Here is a 19,985-nt window from a genome sequence, read left to right on the forward strand (position 1 = left end):
TTTTTATCTTTTTAAAAGTAAAAACACCAAAAAAAAAAGAAAAAAAAAACCAAAAAAAAATCCAACAACAACAAAAAAAATTAAAATAAAAGGAAGAGAATCTAAAAAGTGCTTTGAAAATAAAAGGGCTTAAAATCTCTCTGGGTTTTTTTTTTTTTACTCTTTTTTTTTGTTTTTTTTTTCTTTCTTTTTTTTAGCATTTAAAAATGTGCATTTAGAAAACAGGTGACCAACTCAAAGGTGCCTTTTCCCCCCGAGGGTCGGGACCCGCCTCTCCAGCCATAGAACATCTCTAGATATATATTTATATATATATTTAATTTTTGGGAACGGGGCTGGGGGGGCCAGGCTGCTCCCCCCTTCCCAAAGGCCTCCTGCTCCTTTAGGGAGACCCCACTGAACCTTTTTTATTCCAAAGGAATTCGGAGGCGTTTTTGGGGCCACGCTGGGACGGGGAGGGGAGAGAAAAAAATTCCCCTGGTGGGGGGAAAAAAAAAAAGATTCCCTGGGGGAGAGATTTGGGACCCCCCAGCCCCAAATTCTGCCGGCAGCGGGGGCTGGGCTGACTCAGGCACTTCCCGGGCACTGCGGGGTGGGGACGGATGGGGGGACTGGGAGGGACTGGGGGGGACAGAGGGATGGACAGAGGGATGGACACGGGGATGGACACAGGGATGGACACAGGGATGGACAGGGATGGACAGAGGGATGGACACGGGGATGGACACAGGGATGGACACAGGGATGGACAGGGATGGACACAGGGATGGACAGAGGGATGGACACAGGGATGGACAGGGATGGACACAGGGATGGACAGGGATGGACAGGGATGGACAGGGATGGACAGGGATGGACAGAGGGATGGACAAGGATGGACAGAGGGATGGACATGAGGATGGAGAGGGATGGACACAGGGATGGACAGGGATGGACAGGGATGGACACAGGGATGGACAGAGGGATGGACACAGGGATGGACAGGGATGGACACAGGGATGGACAGGGATGGACAGGGATGGACAGAGGGATGGACAAGGATGGACAGAGGGATGGACAGGGATGGAGAGGGATGGACACAGGGATGGACAGGGATGGACACAGGGATGGACAAGGATGGACACAGCAGCCCTGAATCCAGGGCATGGCTGAGCCATCCCTGCTGTCCCATCCCTGGCTGCTGTCCCTGTCCCATCCCTGCTGTCCCATCCCTCCTGTCCCCATCTCCGCTGTCCCCAGCCCCGGGTGCCCGACACAAACCCTGCCGAACCTGCTGCCCTCTCTCTCTCTCTCTCTCTCTCTCTCAGTCTCTCTCTCTCTCTCTCTCTCACACATGATTTTTTTTTAGGCAATTTTCCAGCAATTTCCAGCAATTTTTTCTGGCCGCTCCCCACCCGGAGCCCTCGCTGCCCGACTGAGCCTCGCACGGGGCTGGGGGGGACGGACCCCAAATCCTGACCCCGATCTCCTGGGAAGGAGCCCCCGGCCCCCCAAATCCCAAACCCCGCCCTGCCACAGCCCTTCCAACTCCTACCACTCCTTTTTTTTTCTATTTTTTCCTTTTTTTTTCTTAAATAGATCTCTCTCTGAAATAAGTTTTTTTTCTTCTCTTTTTTTTTTTTTTTTTAAACACGTGTTTGGACACAAAATAAAGCTTTGGATTTACATGGAAGCTCTTTTCCATGCGACAGAGCCACTTTCCATCCCCACCTCGTGCTTCCCTAACGTCCTTGCCTTTCCAAGAAAAGGTCCTTGGCTATGAGGGATCCTCGGGGGAGAGCCCCGCTTACGATGGGAAGATTGGAAAACGTTAATATAATATCTCTCTTTTTTTTTTTTTTTGTATTTTTTTTTTGTTGCTTTTTTTTTTTTCCTTAAAAAAAGGGAGAGAAACATCTTTTAAAGAGAAAAATCGGAGGAAAAGTACTAACTAGATTTTGTGACTTTCTGTTTTTTCTCAGGTGGTTGTTTTGTCGGTTGGGGTTGATTTTTTTTTTTTTTTTTTTTGTCATTTCTTATTCTCATTTTGTCAATATAATTTTTTTTTTTTTTTTTTTTTTGGTTTAGGAGAGTCCTTGCGCGTTACCCTCATCCGACCCTCCTGCTACATTCAATCCCGGCGCTTCGTTATTGGAATTCTCCTCAAAGTGCTGCTGCTGCTGCTGCTGCTGCCGCTCGTGCTCGGCGCCCTGCGCGGTGTCCTCGGGCTCCTGGCTCTCGGCTGGGAAGCTCCCCCCGTCCTCGGCGCTGCCCGTGGGCGTTGGGGGCATGGCCCCGGCCTCCCTGACCCGCGGCTTGCGGCCCCTCCGCGACGGGATCCCGTTGCATCCATCTTTTTTAAGGTGCCTGTGCAGGTGGTCGGAGCGGACGAAAGTCTTGCAGCAGCTGTCGCACTGGTACGGCCGCAGCCCCGTGTGCACCCGCATGTGGTTCTTCAAGTCGTAGTTGTGGGCGAAGGCGGCCCCGCACTGCTGGCACAGGTAGGGCTTCTCCCCCGTGTGCTTCCGCATGTGCACCTTGAGCTTGTCCTGCCTGCGGAGAGCACGGCACGTCAGCCTGGGGGCGGCCACGGGGATGGGGGGCAACGGGGGACAGCGGGGCTGGGCATCAGAACAGGGCTGAGCCAGCTGGAATGGGGCTGGGCAGTGCCTGCTGTGGGGCTGGGAACTGGAATGGGGCTGGGCACTGCCCTGCGCAGGGTGTGGGGTCACACACTGTCTGAGCTGGGTTATGGGGTCCCAGTCAGCCCCATATGGGGTCTGAGCTGGGCTATGGGGTCCCAGTGAGCCCCATTTGGGGTCTGAGCTGGGTTATGGGGTCCCAGTGATCCCCATATGGGGTCTGAGCTGGGTTATGGGGTCCCAGTGAGCCCCATATGGGGTCTGAGCTGGGTTATGGGGTCCCAGTGAGCCCCATATGGGGTCTGAGCTGGGTTATGGGGTCCCAGTGAGCCCCATATGGGGTCTGAGCTGGGTTATGGGGTGCCAGTGAGCCCCATATGGGGTCTGAGCTGGGTTATGGGGTCTCACCCTGCCCAGCCCAGCTCTGGGGTCCCACACGGCGCATTTGGGGCTGCAGCTGCCCCAGGTGGGGCAGGGCCGGTGCAGAGGCCGGGCCGGGGGCCAGCAGAGCCACGTGAGCCGCAGCCATCGCCGTTTCCTGGAGGAAAATCCCAGCCCCAAGCACGTGGCCGGGCACTGGGAGCCCCTCCTGACCTCCCCTGCACCTGCCCGACCCTTCCCGAGCGGATCCACCCCGTTCCTGGATGCAACGCTCAGATCCCAGCCCTGAATGCTCCCCCTTTGCTCACGGGATCCCCAAATTCCTAAAGCTCCAGGGAATTCCTAAAGCCCCAAGGACACAAAAACGGGCTTGTGAAATTAAACTTTGTCATTTTATAACCCCCCACTCTCTCCTGCGGTACCGGAGCTGCCGCTGCTCCTCCTGCGGCCGCAGAGGAACCAGGAAGAGCCAGGGAGCAAAAATCCCTGGGAAGGGCCGGGCTCGGTCCCCACCCGGCTCCACACCCCAAACCCGCTCCCCGAGCCGGGATCCCGGCTCCAGCCCTCCCAGAGCCCCTCGGCATGGGGAAGGGATTTGTTTTCCAGCCATGGGATGTGGATGGGAAGGAATAAAACCGGGGGGAAACGGAGCTCAGGGCACGGCAGGGACCGGCCACGCCAAGGATGGCTCCTGACCCTGCCCAGGCTTCTCCGGGCCCAAATCCTGCTGTGGGAACCAGCGGGAAGCTGTGTTGGGATGGAATCTGGGGTTTTAGAAAAGCAGCTTTTTTACTGTTTACTTTTTTAGGTGCCAGGCTCTCCTGGGAGAGGGAACAGGTTCTCATCCCAGGGAATGGGAACAGGTTCTCATCCCAGGGAATGGGAACAGGTTCTCATCCCAGGGAATGGGAACAGGTTCTCATCCCAGGGAATGGGAACAGGTTCTCATCCCAGGGAATGGGAACAGGATGGAAAAGGCTGAGGTGGCACTGCCCCACCAACTCCCCCTCCCCAAACTCCCTGTGCCTCCCCTCACCTGGCAGTGCCAGGGGAGCCCTGGATGGGGCACAGAGGGGTGGGATGGCTCGGGATCGCTGCAGGATCACCCAGGATGGCTCGGGATCGCTGCAGGATCACCCAGGATGGCTCGGGATCGCTGCAGGATCACCCAGGATCACCCAGGATCACTCAGGATCACCCAGGATCACTCAGGATCACTCAGGATCGCTCAGGATCGCTGCAGGATCACCCAGGATCACCCAGGATCACTCAGGATCACCCAGGATCACTCATGATCGCTCAGGATCGGCCCTGAGCAGGGAGGTGCCGCGTGGCAGGGCCGGGGGAGCGCAGGGAGGGCTGGCACCCTGCCCCTGCCATTATCTGCATTCCTCAGCTCCCCGGCGTGGGCGCGGCCGCAGCAGGGGAAGGGGCAGGAGCCGTGTCCTGCCCCTCGGGCTGCCCCACGGATCCCACACAGATCCCACACGGATCCCACACCGAGCCCCATGGGATGGAGCCCCCAAAGCTCCTGGAAGGGCCGGCCTGGGGGAACCGGCACAGTGGGAACGTGTGGGCAGGCAGGGAAAGGGAATGGGAAAGGAGCAGGGAAAGGGAAAGGGAAAGGAAAAAGGAGCAGGGAAAGGGAAGGGAGCAGGGAAAGGGAAAGGAGCCAGGCTGCCCCCAGGCCCAGGCTGCCCTCGGCAGGGCCAGGGCTGCTCCTGGCTGGGACCCCCGGCCCGGCACAGCCCGGGGAGAGGAGGCGGCGCCCGGCTGCGGAGCGGAGTGAACCGGAGCGATCCAAACAATATTCCCTTTCTTCCGTGCTCCCGTGGCCCGGGCCAGGAGCAGGGGAACCCCCATTAGCAACAGGGCCGGGGCAAACGCCCCCGGGAGCTGCACCGGGGCTGCCAAGGACACGAGTGGGCTCCGGCCTCCTTCCAACCCAGCCTCCACCACCTCCGCCACGCCACCAAACCATTCCCGAGCCATTCCCCTGCTCCTGCCTCCGCCACCACGGACAGACTGAGAGCTGCAGCTCTGTTTCACCCCCAGGTGGGGTTTCCAGCAGAGCTCATCAAGTCAGGACAGCGAGAAGGTGGCACTGGCCATCGAGCCAGGCCCCTTGTCACAAGTGCTCAAGTGTCACACCCACAAATTGCTCATCTCCCTGGAAAACTTTGGCCTCCAGCCCCAACTTGCCTGTTAGGATGGAAATGAGTTGAGCAGAGAGATAAAATCACCCAGGACCAGCCCTGTGCTGGATTCTGGGGTGAGGGGAGGGCTGGGGCTGGGTGCAGCCCCCAGGTCTGGGTGCATTCCCCAGCTCTCAGTGCAGCCCCCAGGTGTCTGTGCAGGCCCCTGGTTTGTGTGCAGCCCCCTGTTTTGGGTGCATTCCCTGGGTCTCAGTGCAGCCCCCCTGCCCAGCCCGTACCTGGTGAATCGGACGTTGCAGATGTTGCACTCGTAGGGCTTCTCCCCGGTGTGGGTGCGGATGTGGCGCGGCAGCTTCCCGGCGCCCTGGATCACCTTCTCGCAGATGGGGCACTTCTGGAATGCTTTCGCCCTGATCTTCTTCTCCACCTTCTGGGACCAGGACGGGTACACGTCGCCCTCGCTGGAACTGCCGAAATATTTCAAGTAATAATCCATGACCCCGTCCTCGTCCTTGCGGTCGTCGTCGCCGAGCTGCTGCCGCCCCACCGAGTTGATCATCTGCTGGAGCAGGGCGCTGGTGGCCAGGTCATCCACCTCCCTGGCGTCGTCCTCCGTCTCCGTGCCGGTGGGGATGAAGCTGGGCGAGTCCCCGGGTTCCTGCGGGTCCAGAGGGCCCCTGGGGGTGCCCCCCTCCTCTTCCCCCGGGGTGGCCAAGCCACGGCTGCTGTAATGTCCGTTCTGGGAAGGGGAGAACATCCCGCCGCTGACCGGCTCCTCGTCCTCGCGGTCCAGCCACATGGCCGGGTTGCTGTCAGGGTCACAGTCACTTGCCTTTGGTCTTTCGGTTGGGGTGGCTTGCGAGTAGAAGTCCAGGCCATTGCAGTTTGACTCCTCCTCCTCCTCTTGGCCTCGGAAGTTCAGTCTCTGAAGGTCTCTCAACTCTGGGTTGGTCCACGGAAAGCTGCCTTGGTGGCCGTTCACGGGGTTGCTCTGGAAGAACTCCAGGTACTCTTTTGCTCTGAGATGGTTCCTCTGATCAATTTGATCTACTGTATCCATCTGGTCATTTTTGGCCAGAATCTTCCTCTCCAGGAGATCCGTGCAGACATCCCTGACGGCCGGGATCTCCAGCAGCGTGGCGGCGTTGAGGATGTCGTTGACGTTGGAAGTGCTGACGGTGAGGGTCGCGGTGTAGGCGAACTCCAGCAGCGCCGACAGGGCGTCCGCACTCACAAAGTCTATCTCATACACGTTCTGCTGGTCCACCACTAACCCTGAGGTGAAGAGCTTCTTGAAGTACTGGCTGCACGCTGCCAGGACGGAGCGGTGGGTGGGGAACTCCTGGCCTTCCACCAGGATGACCACGTCGCACAGCAGCCCGTTGTTCCTCTGCTCATTCAGGCTGCTGAGGATGTCGCTGCTGTGATCCGGGAACGGGATCCCTATGGGGCCGTCCACGCCACCCGCCATCTTCCACGCTAAAGGCTGTGGGGAAGGAGGGGGACACCGTGAGTCACAGCCTGGAGACGTGGGGAGAACCCCCCAAATCCCTGAGGCGGCACCGCGCGCGTCCCCCGCGCCTCTCCCATCGTCCTGCCCGTGCTCTGCTCACCTGGGGAGGAGGAGGAACAGAGCCCAGGTGCTCTCAAGTGAGAGCAGCCGAATGAATGCAGATCTGGGCCGGAGCAGCAAGCCTTGGCAGGAGCTGGGATCACCTGGAGCGGGCACAGCCGTGCCCAGCGCGGGGCTACGGCAGCCGGAGCCTCCCCAGCACAGCCCAGTCCAGCTCAGGGAGCATTTCCCGTTCCCATTCCTACTGGGAATGTCCCCGGCTCCCTGACAGCAGCCAACACGGTGATGTCATCCCGGGAACACCATTCCCATCACTCATCCCAGAACACCTGGAGAGGTGCAGGCCGGGAATGTCCTTTGGGAACAGGAGAGGGGAGCCCCAGGCACCCCGAGCTGCTGCTGCAGGGGTTTGACAGGGCAGAGCTGACCCCTGCAACCCGAGGCAGCTCCTGCTCCTTCCCCAGAGCAGGGGACAGCAAAGGACACCGGGATCACCGAGTGCCAGCACCAGACCCGGATCTTGGACAGGTTCCAGCAGGAGCAGCAGCTCTTCCCAATGCCAAGGGTTTGTTTGGGACAAGATAAATAAATAAAGGCAACTCCTGACAGATCCACTTGACTCCAAAGGTTGGAAAAACCCAGAGGGATCCCCTCTGCTGAGAAAGGGGCACTGGGGCCCAACTGCGAGCCTGAGCAGCCCCTAAATTCTCCCACAATCTCATTCTCCTGATCCCAAAAATTAGGAACACCATTTCCCTCCTGTCCATCTCAAGCAGCAATTCCACAGGCTCCTTGAAGCAGCGATGCCTTTGCTGGAAAATCAATGTAATTGAATTGTAATTCCCTCCCATCCCAAGCACTGGGATCAGCAGGAGCCAAGAAATCCACGCACAAACCACCCCAGCACAAGGCTGGAGTATCCGAGACCCTGGTTCCCAGGTGGGGAAACTGAGGCACGGCGGGACGTGGCCTGTCCCACGCCACGGGGGGGATGGATGAGTCAGGATGGATCCAGAACAGGAATAATTATCCAGGAAGCAACTCCCAGCCCCGGGTCCCGGCACGGAGCAGGAGCCCAGGTTGCACAACTCCAGCTTCCCCCACCCACCCCCGGCCTCCTCAGTAGTTTTCCATATTTACTTATTTTTGAGAAGTTTTGTTAAGCCCAGAGAATAAGTTTAACTTTGGCACCTTCCTGCTTTTTACAGAGAAAAGGCAGGAGAAGGCAGGTCTGAGGCTGTGGAAAACTGATCTGGAGCAAAGCCCCGGGTGAGGAACAGCAGCGCTCAGCTCCCAGCAGGAACGGGATGGGGGTGAGGAGGTGGAGGGAGGATCCAGGGGATGTGCAGGCACCAGCTCTGCCACCAACACCAAACACCAAAGCCTGAGACAGCCGGGGTCAGCTCCAGAGGCACCTCCCGAGCTCCAGGTCTGACCTTTAAACCCCAATTTCAGGGATTTTTTACATCAGGGAGGAAAAGGCTCTGGATTCGGTGCCAACTTCAGGTGTGACCTTGGGCAAGGTCACCCTATCCCAGCACCCCCAGGGGATCCCAGCTGCGATTCCAGGGAAGCTTTCCTGCCCGTCCCATTCCCAGCGGGGCAGCTCCCGAGCCGCCCAGAACCTCCTGACGGGGGCTGCAGCACACAGGACAGCACATCCCACATCCCTGCCCACCCCAAACGCGGCCCTGGAGCTTCCCCCTCTCCTTCCTCTCCACAGAGATGCTTCACAAAGCTTTTTCTGCCGCCGGCGCTGAACTGGAGCCGCACGCAGCGCTGGGAGCTCCGGGCAGGGATCCCGAGGGATCCGGGGAGATCCAGAGCAGCCAGGGGAGGTCACCCCCACCCCGGGGGCTGGAGAATCGTCCCCAAGTGTGGGAATGGCTGCAGGGTCATGAGACCGCCCGGAGCCTGCTCCAACTCGGCCACCCCGCACACAACACGGCCTTTGTGTCCCGCGCTGCCCGAGGACGGCGGGGGGCAAAGGGGCCGCCCTGAACCCCCAGGAATGGATTCAGGGCCGGGATGCTCCAGCCACATCCAGAGATGGAGTCCTTAAAACATCTCCCCCATTCCCTTTCCAAAGGGCTGGAATTGCCAACGGGAAACGGAGCGTTCCGAACTCTGGATTTGGGGTTTGGGAACTTCTTGAACCTTCATGAGATGGGCGACTCAAAACAAGTTCCAAACACCCCAAACCCACTCCTTGCTCATGGCAACGTTCCCACGAAGGAAAATGGGCAGAATCCTCTTGGGAATGTCCTGAAGCCAGGTGACAAGTGACAAAAGCCGCTGGCACAGCCACAGCTCGTCCCCTCCCTGGCAAGGAAAGGTCTGATTGGGCCACCAAGGGGGACTGACCTGAATTTCCCAGCAGCTCCACTCCCTCCCTCTTTTCTTCCTCCAAACTCCATTCCTCACCTGTCTCCCCCCAGCCCCAGAGCAGCACCCAGAGCTCAGGAGAGCCCTGAGCTCCTGCCTCCCTCAGCAGGATGTCACCCAATCCCTCTCCTCCTCCAGGAGCTCTGGAATTTGACATTTACATTCAAATGAGACGACCACATCAAGATGGGATCACAACCAAAAGTGCTGACAAAACACCTCTTTAATTACCAGTTTTCCACAGCACCTCAGTGGGTTTTTGTTTTGTTTTTTTTTTTTCCTTTTCCCTTTGCTTCTTTGCCTTAAAATTCAGAGGAACCTGAGCAGTTTGGGAGGGCTCAGGTGGAAGAGCTGGGTCACAGCTGGAGAACCGGGAACAGCCGATGTTTTCTACGTGCTCCAATCCGGAAAAGATCCCAAAACTCTTCCCAAAGGCAGAGGTGCCGCCCACTGCAGCAGCACAGGTGAGAACTTGAGCAACACCTGGCACCTGCTCGGGGCAGGAAGGGAGAATCAGCATCGCCCTTTCCACGGAGCACGAGGGAAAAACAGCTTTGGGGAATTCTGCCATCCACAAAGCGACATTTCCCGGGAATAGCTGAGCTCTGGGAGATGGATGTTGAGTCTGTAGGATGGAGAGGGACTTTGGACATGGCAGGGCAGGATCAGATGGGAAATCGGGAAGGAATTCCTCCCTGGGAGGGTGGGGAAGCCCTGGGATGGAATTCCCAGAGGATCCCTGGAAGTGCCCAAGGCCAGGATGGAGCAGCCTGGGATACTGGAGGATGTCCCTGCCCATGGCAGGAATATTCAAGGCCCGTCCAACCCAAACCAATCCGGAATTTGGGACACTCAGCCTCTCACTCAAGGTGCCCAAGGATCCCAAGCTGCCCTGGGATTTCTTGGAGCAAAGGCACGTGACCAAGGCAGGGCAGCCAGGGAAGAATTAAAATAAAATATTAATATATTCTAATTATTATATTATAAATAAAATATTAAAATAATGGTGCTTTATACAAAAAAAAACCACCCCAGTGGCTGCTGCCCAACGTGATCCCAGCAATCCCTCAGCAGCAGCTGGAGAATCCCATTTTCCCCACAAATCCTCACCTCCCTGTGACCGTGCCATCCCCGGTGGCAGCAGCACGGACACCCCGGGGCGGAGGCGCTGCCAGGCAGCCCAGGACAGGCCCCAGCAGGTCTCCCCTGGCCAGGATCCACCCCAAACTCTGCCGAGGCCTCGGGACCAGCACGGGAGGCAGCAGCAAGGGAAGGAGGTGTTTTGCCTGCTTGGGAGAAGTCACAATTCCAACCACCCCGCAGAGCCACGGAAACTCAACTGCTCCCAACGAGGAATGTGCTGTCAGTGCTTTAGGGCCAAACTATCCCAATTATTTGGACCTGGAAAACAGCTGGATGTTCCTGACAGAAAGACCCTGCACATCAACAGAGGGAACTGCACCGTGGGAAAAATCGAGATTAAAAACCCCCTCAGCACGCTTTTATTTTAAATAAAACTACATTTTCAGTGATGCACTGGAAGAAATCCTTGGTCTTGAGAAGGCAATGAAGCCTTCAGTGGGAATTCAGAGTGAATTCCAGCTTTCTTCTGTCCTGACCAGACATCCCATCTGGGGTAACATGACCAAGATCATGCAGCTCTTGAAGGGAAGAGATGGGAGCAGCAGCAGTGCCCTGCAAACATCCGTGGGCTGCTTTGGACAATCCGGCTCTGTCTTCCAAGCACGAGCATCCATCCCCTCCAGCCCAGCTCTCAACAGGGAAAAGCGACCACAGCTCTGGATTTGGGATGTGGAATCATGGGAATGAGACTGAACCACACAAGGAGGGCTCAGTTGGCTCCCAAAGAGGCTCCAGATCACAGCCCTGACCAAACCCTGCTCCAGGGGCTCCTCAGAGCGCTTGGATCGCTCTGGTCCTTCCAAAGATCACAGCATCCCACTCCTGGTAGGTCCTCTGGATGCTGGAATGCTGCTGCAAGGGCTCTGGAGACCTTCCAGTGCCCAAAGGGGCTCCAACAGAGATGAGGAGGGACTTGGACAAGCACAGGGAGCGACAGGACAAGGGGGATGGATTCCAACTGAGGGTTGGTTTAGGTGGGATATTGGGAAGGAATTATTCCCTGTGAGGGCAGGGAGGGACTGGAGTGGAATTCTCAGAGAAGCTGTGGCTGCTCCATCCCTGGAAATGTCCCAGGCCAGGCTGGACAGGGCTTGGAGCAGCCTTGAACAGAGGAGGTGTCCCAAAGTCTCAAATTCAAGGTGAAGTGGAAGAACATCCGAGATGTTCCGACAGCTCCTGGGGACTCATGGTGTGACCATGGAACCAAAACAGCCGGGCTGTCCTCGCCAGGCCCAACCTGCCAGGGAGGTTTTCCTCTCCCTGCTCTGGGAAGAGGTGCCTGGGCAGCACGGGGAGCTCCAGCTCAGCCACCCCCCTTCCACACCCAGGAAATGTGCCCCAAAGCCTGCAGGTCCTGGGGCACGGATGGACACATCCCTGAAATCCCAAAATCCCAGAATCCCAGGCTGGTGTGGCTTGGGAGGGACCTTGAAGCTCGTCCTGTTCCATCCCATGGGCAGGGCTGCTCCAACCCAGCCTTGGACACTCCCAGGGATCCAGGGGCAGCCACAGCTTCTCTGGGAATTCCATCTCAGGGTCTCCCCACCCCCCAGGGAGGAATTCCTTCCCAATATCCCATCTATCCCTCATTTTGAAGCCATTCCCCTTCCCTTGGCACTCCAGGCCCCTGTGAAGGGAAGAGCCAAAGCTCCCCATGAGCCATTTCTGGCCAGGGAAGAGCCAGGACACACCAGGATCTGACAGCCAGGAAAGGAGAATCCCACATCCTGCAGCTGCTGCCAAGGGAATTCTGGCAGGAAGAGCAATTGCTCCCACTGAAGTCTGGACAGGGCCCTGGATCTGAACATCCCTCCACCAGCATCCCAGGAGCCTTCATGGAATAAAAACCCATTAAAGCAGGAACTGTGGAGGGACCACAGCAGAGCAGGAACCAGCCAGGCCGGGCTGGAGGTCTGGGAATCCTCATCACCGACAGGGAATTGTTGGGAATTGCTGCCATGGAGCCACCAGCAAGAAAGGGGCTTGCTCCTCTTGGCTTTCCCAAACCGCCTCAATCCCAGTGGTGTTCACGTGGTGGCCCAGACGAGCCTGGAGAAGCCAGCTGTGGAATTGTTCCAGTGGGAGGACAAGTGTCACCAAGGAACAGGCTCACTGCGACTGATGCCCAAGGCCTGGGAACGACTGTGCATCTCCTGATGGTGTTCCCAGAGACACGGCTCCCTCCCCAAGGACTCGCTTCCACAGCTGGGGCACACAGGGATGACCCAATGGCACATTCCACAGCTCCCTGGGATGTAACTGGGATGGGATTTCCCTGCAGGGCACGGCCCAGCTCCTGGGAAACTCCAGTTTCCAGCTGCTGCCCAAAGGCAGGACGCGGACCCCGATGGACACGTGGCCAAACACCGGCGCCGTTCCGGAGGATCCCAAACCCCAGCCGAGGCACGGAGCCTTCCCCAGCTGCCACCCTCAGCCCTGACAGCACCAAACTCCTCTCGTGTTGCAAGGTGAGCCTGAACTGGTTCCTCCACCCAGCCCTCCTCGCCAATTTTCTCCTTTGTCATCAGAGGCCGGATTTAATCCGGCAGGAATGTGCCTCGGTTTGAGGCCGGGGAGTCTCCCAGCCTGCTGCCTGTGAGGGGTTATTTGGGGTGAGCAGCCCCTCCGCCCCCAGCACTGTCACTCTGCCCCAGCACAAGTCCAAGGCACAAACTCCGTGTCCTGGGATTATCCCCGACAGCACCAACAGGTCACAGGAATTTCCCTGCGCTGAAACAAAACCTCAAACTGCTGAGAGCTGCTCAAAGAGCTGCTCCAAAGCCACCTCTGTTCCAGCACCCCCCAGGCCTCCCTGACTGCCCAGGCTAGGCTGGGTCTATCTGAGCTCAGCCCAGGGCCCGGGGAGGTCGGGTACCCCGGCACCCATGGGAATTCCCTGTTTTCCTGCTCAAACAAACCCTTTTCACCCAGCCCGAGTGTGCTGCAGTCCCAGCCCTCCAACAGGTTCTCTCCCACGTGGCTCCTCTGGGAAAGCTCCTGGACAACCCCAGGCCATGGCTGAGCCAGCCACAGTTCCCCAAAACACTTTAAAAAGTCTCAGGAGTTCCATGGAAAACGGGGGGACGCTGCACAAACCACGAGGCAGTGTGTGCTGCAGAGCTGGCTGCAGGAGCAGCTCTCTCCCAGGAGGGTTCTTTTCCAACCTGGGAGCCCTGGGAGCCTGGAGGCACCGGGATCCAGGCAGGAATAAGCAGCTGCTGTTCCAAAAAGGCGACGTGAGGCCCCTTTGGCGAGGGAGCAATTGAGGACTCGAAGCTCTAACCCCCGGCACGGCCCAGCCGCTCCAGGTCGGAGAACAATTGGAGCAGGTCATGCTTGGACATCCCCTCCCCTTCCAACCCCTGTCCCCACCCCAGCCCAAATCCCCCCAAAGTCATTCCAGTGTTTCCCTGAGGAAAACCAAGCCCATGGTGCCCCTTCACCTCACATTCCCCCTCTCCTGTCACAGCTCTCGTGGCTCCCTGAACTGAGAGAACCATAAAAACTGCTCAAATCCCCAATTCCCCCTTCCCACAGCCCCAAATCCCCCCGTCCCTCTGTCCTGTCACAGGATTCCCTCTGCAGCCCCGTGTCCCCCCCGCCACTCCTGACATTCCCTGCCCTCGGCTCCGGCATTAATCTGATTGCCTCAAATGACACCTCACAGACCTCTTGTTCTTTTCCACACCGGGAAAGGGGGGGAAAAAAAAAAGAAAAGAAAAAAGGGAAAATAAATAAAAGAATAAGACTGGAGTTGGGTGAGAGAGCAGGGCAGGGCAGTCCCTTATGTAATTCCCAGTTTGTGGATTAACAGACAGCTCCTCTCGCCATTCCCGACTCCGGGTGATGACGAGCAAAAGCGAATCCCGGGAACGAGCGGGGCTCCATCCCTGGCAACGCTCTCCTGCCACGGAGCTCCTTCCTCCTGGCCTGCTGGGAGCGCAGGGATGCGGGCAGGGAGCGAACGCTGATCCCTGTGCTCTGCCTGTCGGGGCAGGAGCCTCCGAGGAACCGCACGGCAGCAACCTGTAGCTACAAGCCCACCTGCAGCAAACAGCGGGGAAAAAAGACATTTACCCGCTGGTTCCCGGTGTGCTGGGGGCAAAACGGGAGGGAAGTGGGGGCAGGAACGGGATGAAAGGTGGGGAGGAGAGGGTTAAAGCCAGCACTGGGAGCATCCTCCGCTGCGGAATAACGCCAGGCACAGGGACAGGACCCAGGACCGGGAGAGGGTGACCGGGCTCGGGCGGGCACAGGGCTGGGAAGGATCCCGAGGGTGCCGGAGTTTGTGGCCAGCAGGATCGGGAGCAGCGTTTTGCCAGGGATGGCGGGGTCGGGCTGATCGCCAGGGGATCTGCGGCTCATCCCTCCGCCGTGCCCTTGGCTCCCACCTGCGGCCCGGGGGCAGCGCCCGCCAGTTTCCAGTTTCTCGCACCTTGTCGCATTAAGCTGAGCCCTAAAGTCCCTTTCCACCTGCAGCCCGGGGCCGGCAGGCAGAGCCCGGGGCCGGCAGGCAGAGCCCGGGGCCGGCAGGCAGAGCCCGGGGCCGCACGCAGAGCCCGGGGCCGGCAGGCAGAGCCCGGGGCCGGCAGGCAGAGCCCGGGGCCGGCAGGCAGAGCCCGGGGCCGCACGCAGAGCCCGGGGCCGGCAGGCAGAGCCCGGGGCCGCACGCAGAGCCCGGGGCCGCACGCAGAGCCCGGGGCCGGCAGGCAGAGCCCGGGGCCGGCAGGCAGAGCCCGGGGCCGGCAGGCAGAGCCCGGGGCCGGCAGGCAGAGCCCGGGGCCGGCAGGCAGAGCCCGGGGCCGGCAGGCAGAGCCCGGGGCCGGCAGGCAGAGCCCGGGGCCGCAGGCAGAGCCCGGGGCCGGCAGGCAGAGCCCGGGGCCGGCAGGCAGAGCCCGGGGCCGCAGGCAGAGCCCGGGGCCGGCAGGCAGAGCCCGGGGCCGGCAGGCAGAGCCCGGGGCCGGCAGGCAGAGCCCGGGGCCGCAGGCAGAGCCCGGGGCCGCACGCAGGGCGCTGTACACCGGGGCTCCGGGGGAACGAGCCCCACCGGGAGCGATGGAGCCGCGCCCCGGCTCTGCCAGCGGAGCCGCCCGCCGGGTGGGAAACTGAAACTGAGCGCAGGGAAGGCGATCCGGGCAGGGGGCTGGGCGGGGAACAATCGGCCCTGGATACTCGCACAGGAGCCCGCAGCTCGCCTGACCTCGATTAACTCCGGTGCCGTCCTCCCGGAGCTCCCCCGGACCAAACGCTCCCCTTATCCCAGCCTGTTCTGCCTCCCTTTCCCTGAGTTCTGCTCCTCAAAAGGCTTTTAATTACACACTGGGACCGCTCTGCTCAAATTTGAGGTTAAGGCTGGTTGAGAGCGTAGTTAAAGCAACTGTTTATTGCCTGGACTAGGAGAGATAACGAGTCGGGTTCTAATTGTTCGCCACACAAGCTCATCTTCCAAAAAACTCAGCATCCCCAGACGGGAGAAAACCCTCAAGTGTCAGTTTTAATCAAGATTAAACCACAGTTCTCGGGCGTTTTGACTCAGTGTCAAAGGCAGACCTGGGGTTTCAGAGTTTTTAGGTGGGACACCTGTGTGGGACGCGATCCTGCAGTTAAACCCCAGCACTCGATCCCAAAAAACGTCTTGAAGGGAGACAGGAGCGCCCAAACCACCACACAGCCTCGATGGCAGCATAAATTTCACCCCTCATTTGCGTCCCGTGCCCACATCCAAATTCCCACGCTGGGAGAACAACTGGAATTTTTAATTCTGCTTCCAAAAGTCACCAAACACGAAGGGAACCCGGCGCCCTCACCGTGCCAAATTAATTCCACCCAGCAGAGCTCCTCATGAAGCCACAGCTAAAGATCTTCACCAGACCCACAGCCACGAGATGAAATACGAGTGAAAAACGTATTAATAATTTAAAAAAAAAGGCAGAGGACGAGTTGCAGAGCAGCAAAGTGAAGAACTACTTTCATTCACCACATTTATTAAGAGCTCTTGCCTTGCAAAACCCTCCCTGGAGTTACTGAAGCAATTAAGGCTTGGTGGAAAAATCCCACCATCTCACCCATGTTTGGGTTGTGCCTCTTCACTCCCTCTTTCACCAGAACAAGCCTAAACAGGGGCCAGAATGAATATTAAACAAGAAAGGCTCCTCTCTAATAAACTCCTCGGTTTCTCTCGGTCTCTTTTATTTTTTCTTTTTTATTTTTTTTTTCAAGTAGTTGAAATCCAACAACTCCAGCAAAACCATCAGAATTAAAGCCAGCCCAGCTCTTCCTGCTCAGCCTCCAGAAGAGCCCACACGCTGCAATTTCCAACCAGGACGGGCAGAATCCTTGAGAAATCACACAATTCCTTGAAAAATACCCCCACCAACCACCCCAAACACTTTTGGAAAGCACCGGGATGACCTTTTAGCTCCGTTGCTACGCCGAGCACAACTTCAACCCTCATTAGGTTGTAAATTCTTCCAGGCAGAACCTTTCTCTCCCCACATCCATAAAATAGTTATTATATAAGTTATGGTTTCGATAGCCAGGACAATTACCAGCCCCGGGAACACGGCTGCTCCTGAACTGGGACCGGCAGCAAATTCTTGCTCCGAGTCCTTGAGCCCAAAGAAACTTTGGCTGCCCAAACTGGTCGGGCCCCGCAGCCGAGGGTCTGCAGGAACACCGAGAGCCAGGCAGGGGCTGGGCAGTCACGTCGGCCGGGGCTGTACAACAGGAACTGTTGCTTTCGACACGCCGGGATTTACACGTTCTGCTGCTGCTGCCGGAGTCCCAGGGCTTTCCATGGAATAACCTCAGCTGGAAGGGACCCACAGGGATCACCCAGGCCAGCTCCTGGCCCTGCACAGACACCCCAATAATCCCACCCTGCGCATCCCTGCGAGCGCTGGCCGGACGCTCCTGAACCATTCCCTGGGAATCTGTCCAGTGCCCCACCATGCTCTGGGAACAGAACCTTTTCCTGATATCCAACCTCAACGTCTCCTGACACAGCCTCATAAACCAACTTCTCCCACACTCCTGGAACAGCACAGCCAAGGAACCTTTCCCTGGCAGTGCCCAGCTCCCAGCCCACGGTCCCAGCGATGTGTCCGTGCCTTTGTCCCGTCTCCAGCCTCACCAAGCTCCGCTCCAGGGGGAGGAGGGCAGGGAGCTTCGGCACTTTCGGGCACCTGAGCCGAGCCCCGCGGTGGGGGATGGCGAGGAAGAGGAGGCAGTTCCGGGTGCCGGGGCACGCAGGGAATGTTTTGGCAGGACCAAGGGATGGATGCTGCCCCTCACGCCGAGCTCCGGCCGGGCTCGCTGCCGCGCAGTCCCGCGGGGGGAGAGGCTTATCCCGCCGGGCTCCTCCGGGCAGCAGCGCCCCGGCCCCGCGGGGGGATTATCACCGCGGCCCCCCCTGCCCGCAGCCGGCCGGGGGGAGATAAGGGACGGCCAAGGGGGGTAAAAACAAGCCCGGCCGCGCAGGGCCGGAGCGGGGCGGGCAGGCCCGGGCCGGGGCCCCCCGGCCGGCAACGACCTTGGGGTGCGCGGGGACGGCCCGGCCCGACACCCCCGCACGGGGCGGCCCCGGGGGACCCCACCCATGACCGGCCTCGCCCCCCCGCCGGCCCGGGCCGCCCCCCCCGCGGGGCCCACAGGGAGCCTTGGCCGGGCGCCACGACCCCACCCCTTCCCCCGGGCGGGCGGGCGCCGCAATGGAGGCCGGGGGGAGGCGGGGGCGGGGGGCGCCGGGGGGAGGAGTGGGGGGGGAGGTGTCGGTGGCGGCCCCGCGGGGGCGGCGGGGCGGGGCGGGGGTCGCGGCGGTGCCGGGCGCGGGCGGGGGTCGCGGGCCCGGGCGGGGGAGCCGCGCAGGCCCCGCCGCGCCCGTCCCCGGCCACCCCGCGCGGCGCCCGCCATTGGGCCGGGCGGCGGCGGGCGGGGCGGGCGCACGGGGCGGAGGGCGCGCCCCGATTGGCCCCGCCCGCTGCCCATCAACACGCCTCCCGCTCGCCGCGCGCGCGGGCGGCGCCGGGAAGCGCAGTCCGCGCGCCCACCGGCACCTGCGGCGCGGCGCCGCCGAGGGACTACAGCTCCCAGCAACCCCCGCGCCGCGCTCCCCCCCAACTCCTCCCCGCTCCGAACCCTTCCCCCCCCCCCCCCGCGACCCCCCCAGCACGGCCCGGCCAAGTACAACGTATACGGAGGGGGGGGCGGAGGGGGGGGCAGCCCCCACCCCCCCCCGCAACGGACCCAACCGACCCCTCCCCACCCCCCCACCACCCCCGGGGAGGGGGGGGGGGAAGGGTCAGGCCTGAACCACCCCCCCCATGCGCGACCCCCCCCCCCCTCCCCCGTTCCGCGCCCACCCCTCAGTTCCGTACCGGGCGGGGGCCGAGCGGTCCGGGCGAGCGGAGCGGGCCGCGCCGTGCCGAGGCGGGCGGGCCGGGCCGTGCGGGCGGGCGGAGCAGGCTCTGGCCGCCCCGCGGGAGCTGCTCGCCGAGGCCCGTATGCGGCTCCTTCCTGCTCCGGCCGGGGCCGCCCCGCTCTTAAAGGGGCCGCGCGCCGCCCCCCCGCCCGCCGCCCCCCCCGCGGGGCGCAGCCGCCTCCGGCCGGGGGGGGGCGCAGCGCGGAGCGGCCGCGGGGGGGGCCCAGGGGGGCTCGGGGGGGCGCGGCCGGGGGAGCCCCGCCAGGAGACCCCGCGGACCCCCCCGCGGGACGGCACGAGCCGGAGCCACGCGTGTCACTCGCTGTCGCCTCCCCGCTCCCCGGGAGTGTCACACGGACCCCGGCCCCGGGAGCGTCACTCGGTGTCACCTCCCCCCCCCCCCCCCAGCACGGACCCCAGCCCCCCGGGGTGTCACTCGGTGTCACCTCCCGCCCCCCCGGGAGTGTCACACGGACCCCAGCCCCACGCGTGTCACATCACGGGGCGCCCCCGCCGCACCTCGCACGACCCCAGACCCACTCGCGTCCCCACGGGGCAGCCCCCAGGTCCCTTCTGTGTCACCCAACCCCCGGCTCACCCCACGGCTCACCCTGCTACCCCCAAACCCACTCGTGTCCTCACCGGGCGCCTCTCTGAGCCCCTTTGGGTCACCTTACCCACCTCAGCGCTCCCCAAACCCACCCGCGTCACCCCACGGGTCACCCCTCGGGGCTGCCCCGGGTCACCTCCCCACGTGCCACCCCCTTCCCGTGCCCCCAGACCCACGTGTGTCCCCACAGGACACCTCCCTGTCCCCCCAAACCCCCCCGGCTCCCCCCACGGCCGCCTCCCCGAGCCCCTCCGGGTCACCCCACCTCGGTGCCACCCCCCGGGGCACCTCCCCACGCCCCCAGACCCACTCGTGTCACCCCACGAGCTGCCTCCTCCCCCTCCCAAGTCACCTCCCCGCAGCACCACGTGTCACCCTCCGTGTCCCCAATGTCCCCCCGGCCCTTGCGTGCCTCCCCCTCCCCGTGTCCCTCGGGATCCCCCCCAGTCCCTGCCCCCCGACGCTGGGAAGGGGACACGGAGCCCAAGGTCACGGTGGGCTGGCAGCCAGCCTGGCGAGCACAGGACAAGCCCGGGCTCCGGGCCTGCCGAGGGGGACACGGGGACAGCAGGGCGGCTGTCCCCACCCCGGGGGGGGCTGTGCCACCCCCCAGCACCCCGCTCCCCTGGGAGCAGCTCCCTTCCAGCCGGATCCGCGGGGAAAAGCCCCTGCCGGGGGGGGCCCGGCGAGATTTTCG

The 19,985-nt window shown here is 61.1% G+C and overlaps 1 protein-coding gene and 1 long non-coding RNA gene across 2 annotated transcripts; one reads left to right on the forward strand and one right to left on the reverse strand.

The window, feature by feature from the left end:
- Window positions 1-1,912: 1,912 nt before the first annotated feature.
- Window positions 1,913-18,795, reverse strand: ZBTB7A (zinc finger and BTB domain containing 7A). Its single transcript, XM_086862631.1, has 3 exons — window positions 18,635-18,795; window positions 5,437-6,644; window positions 1,913-2,532 (listed from the first exon to the last, which is right to left on the reverse strand). The coding sequence occupies exons 2-3, from the start codon at window positions 6,627-6,629 to the stop codon at window positions 2,064-2,066; spliced, it is 1,662 nt and encodes a 553-aa protein (XP_086718757.1). The 5' UTR covers window positions 6,630-6,644; window positions 18,635-18,795; the 3' UTR covers window positions 1,913-2,063.
- LOC147649383 (uncharacterized) lies at window positions 1,988-7,341 on the forward strand. Its single transcript, XR_015279166.1, has 3 exons — window positions 1,988-2,782; window positions 2,825-3,839; window positions 3,892-7,341. It is a non-coding gene; the product is annotated as an uncharacterized LOC147649383 (long non-coding RNA).
- Window positions 18,796-19,985: the final 1,190 nt, after the last annotated feature.

The sequence above is a fragment of the Cyanistes caeruleus genome, chromosome 25 (assembly GCF_971803275.1).
Source record: "Cyanistes caeruleus chromosome 25, bCyaCae1.hap1.1, whole genome shotgun sequence".
Classification (NCBI taxonomy): domain Eukaryota; kingdom Metazoa; phylum Chordata; class Aves; order Passeriformes; family Paridae; genus Cyanistes; species Cyanistes caeruleus.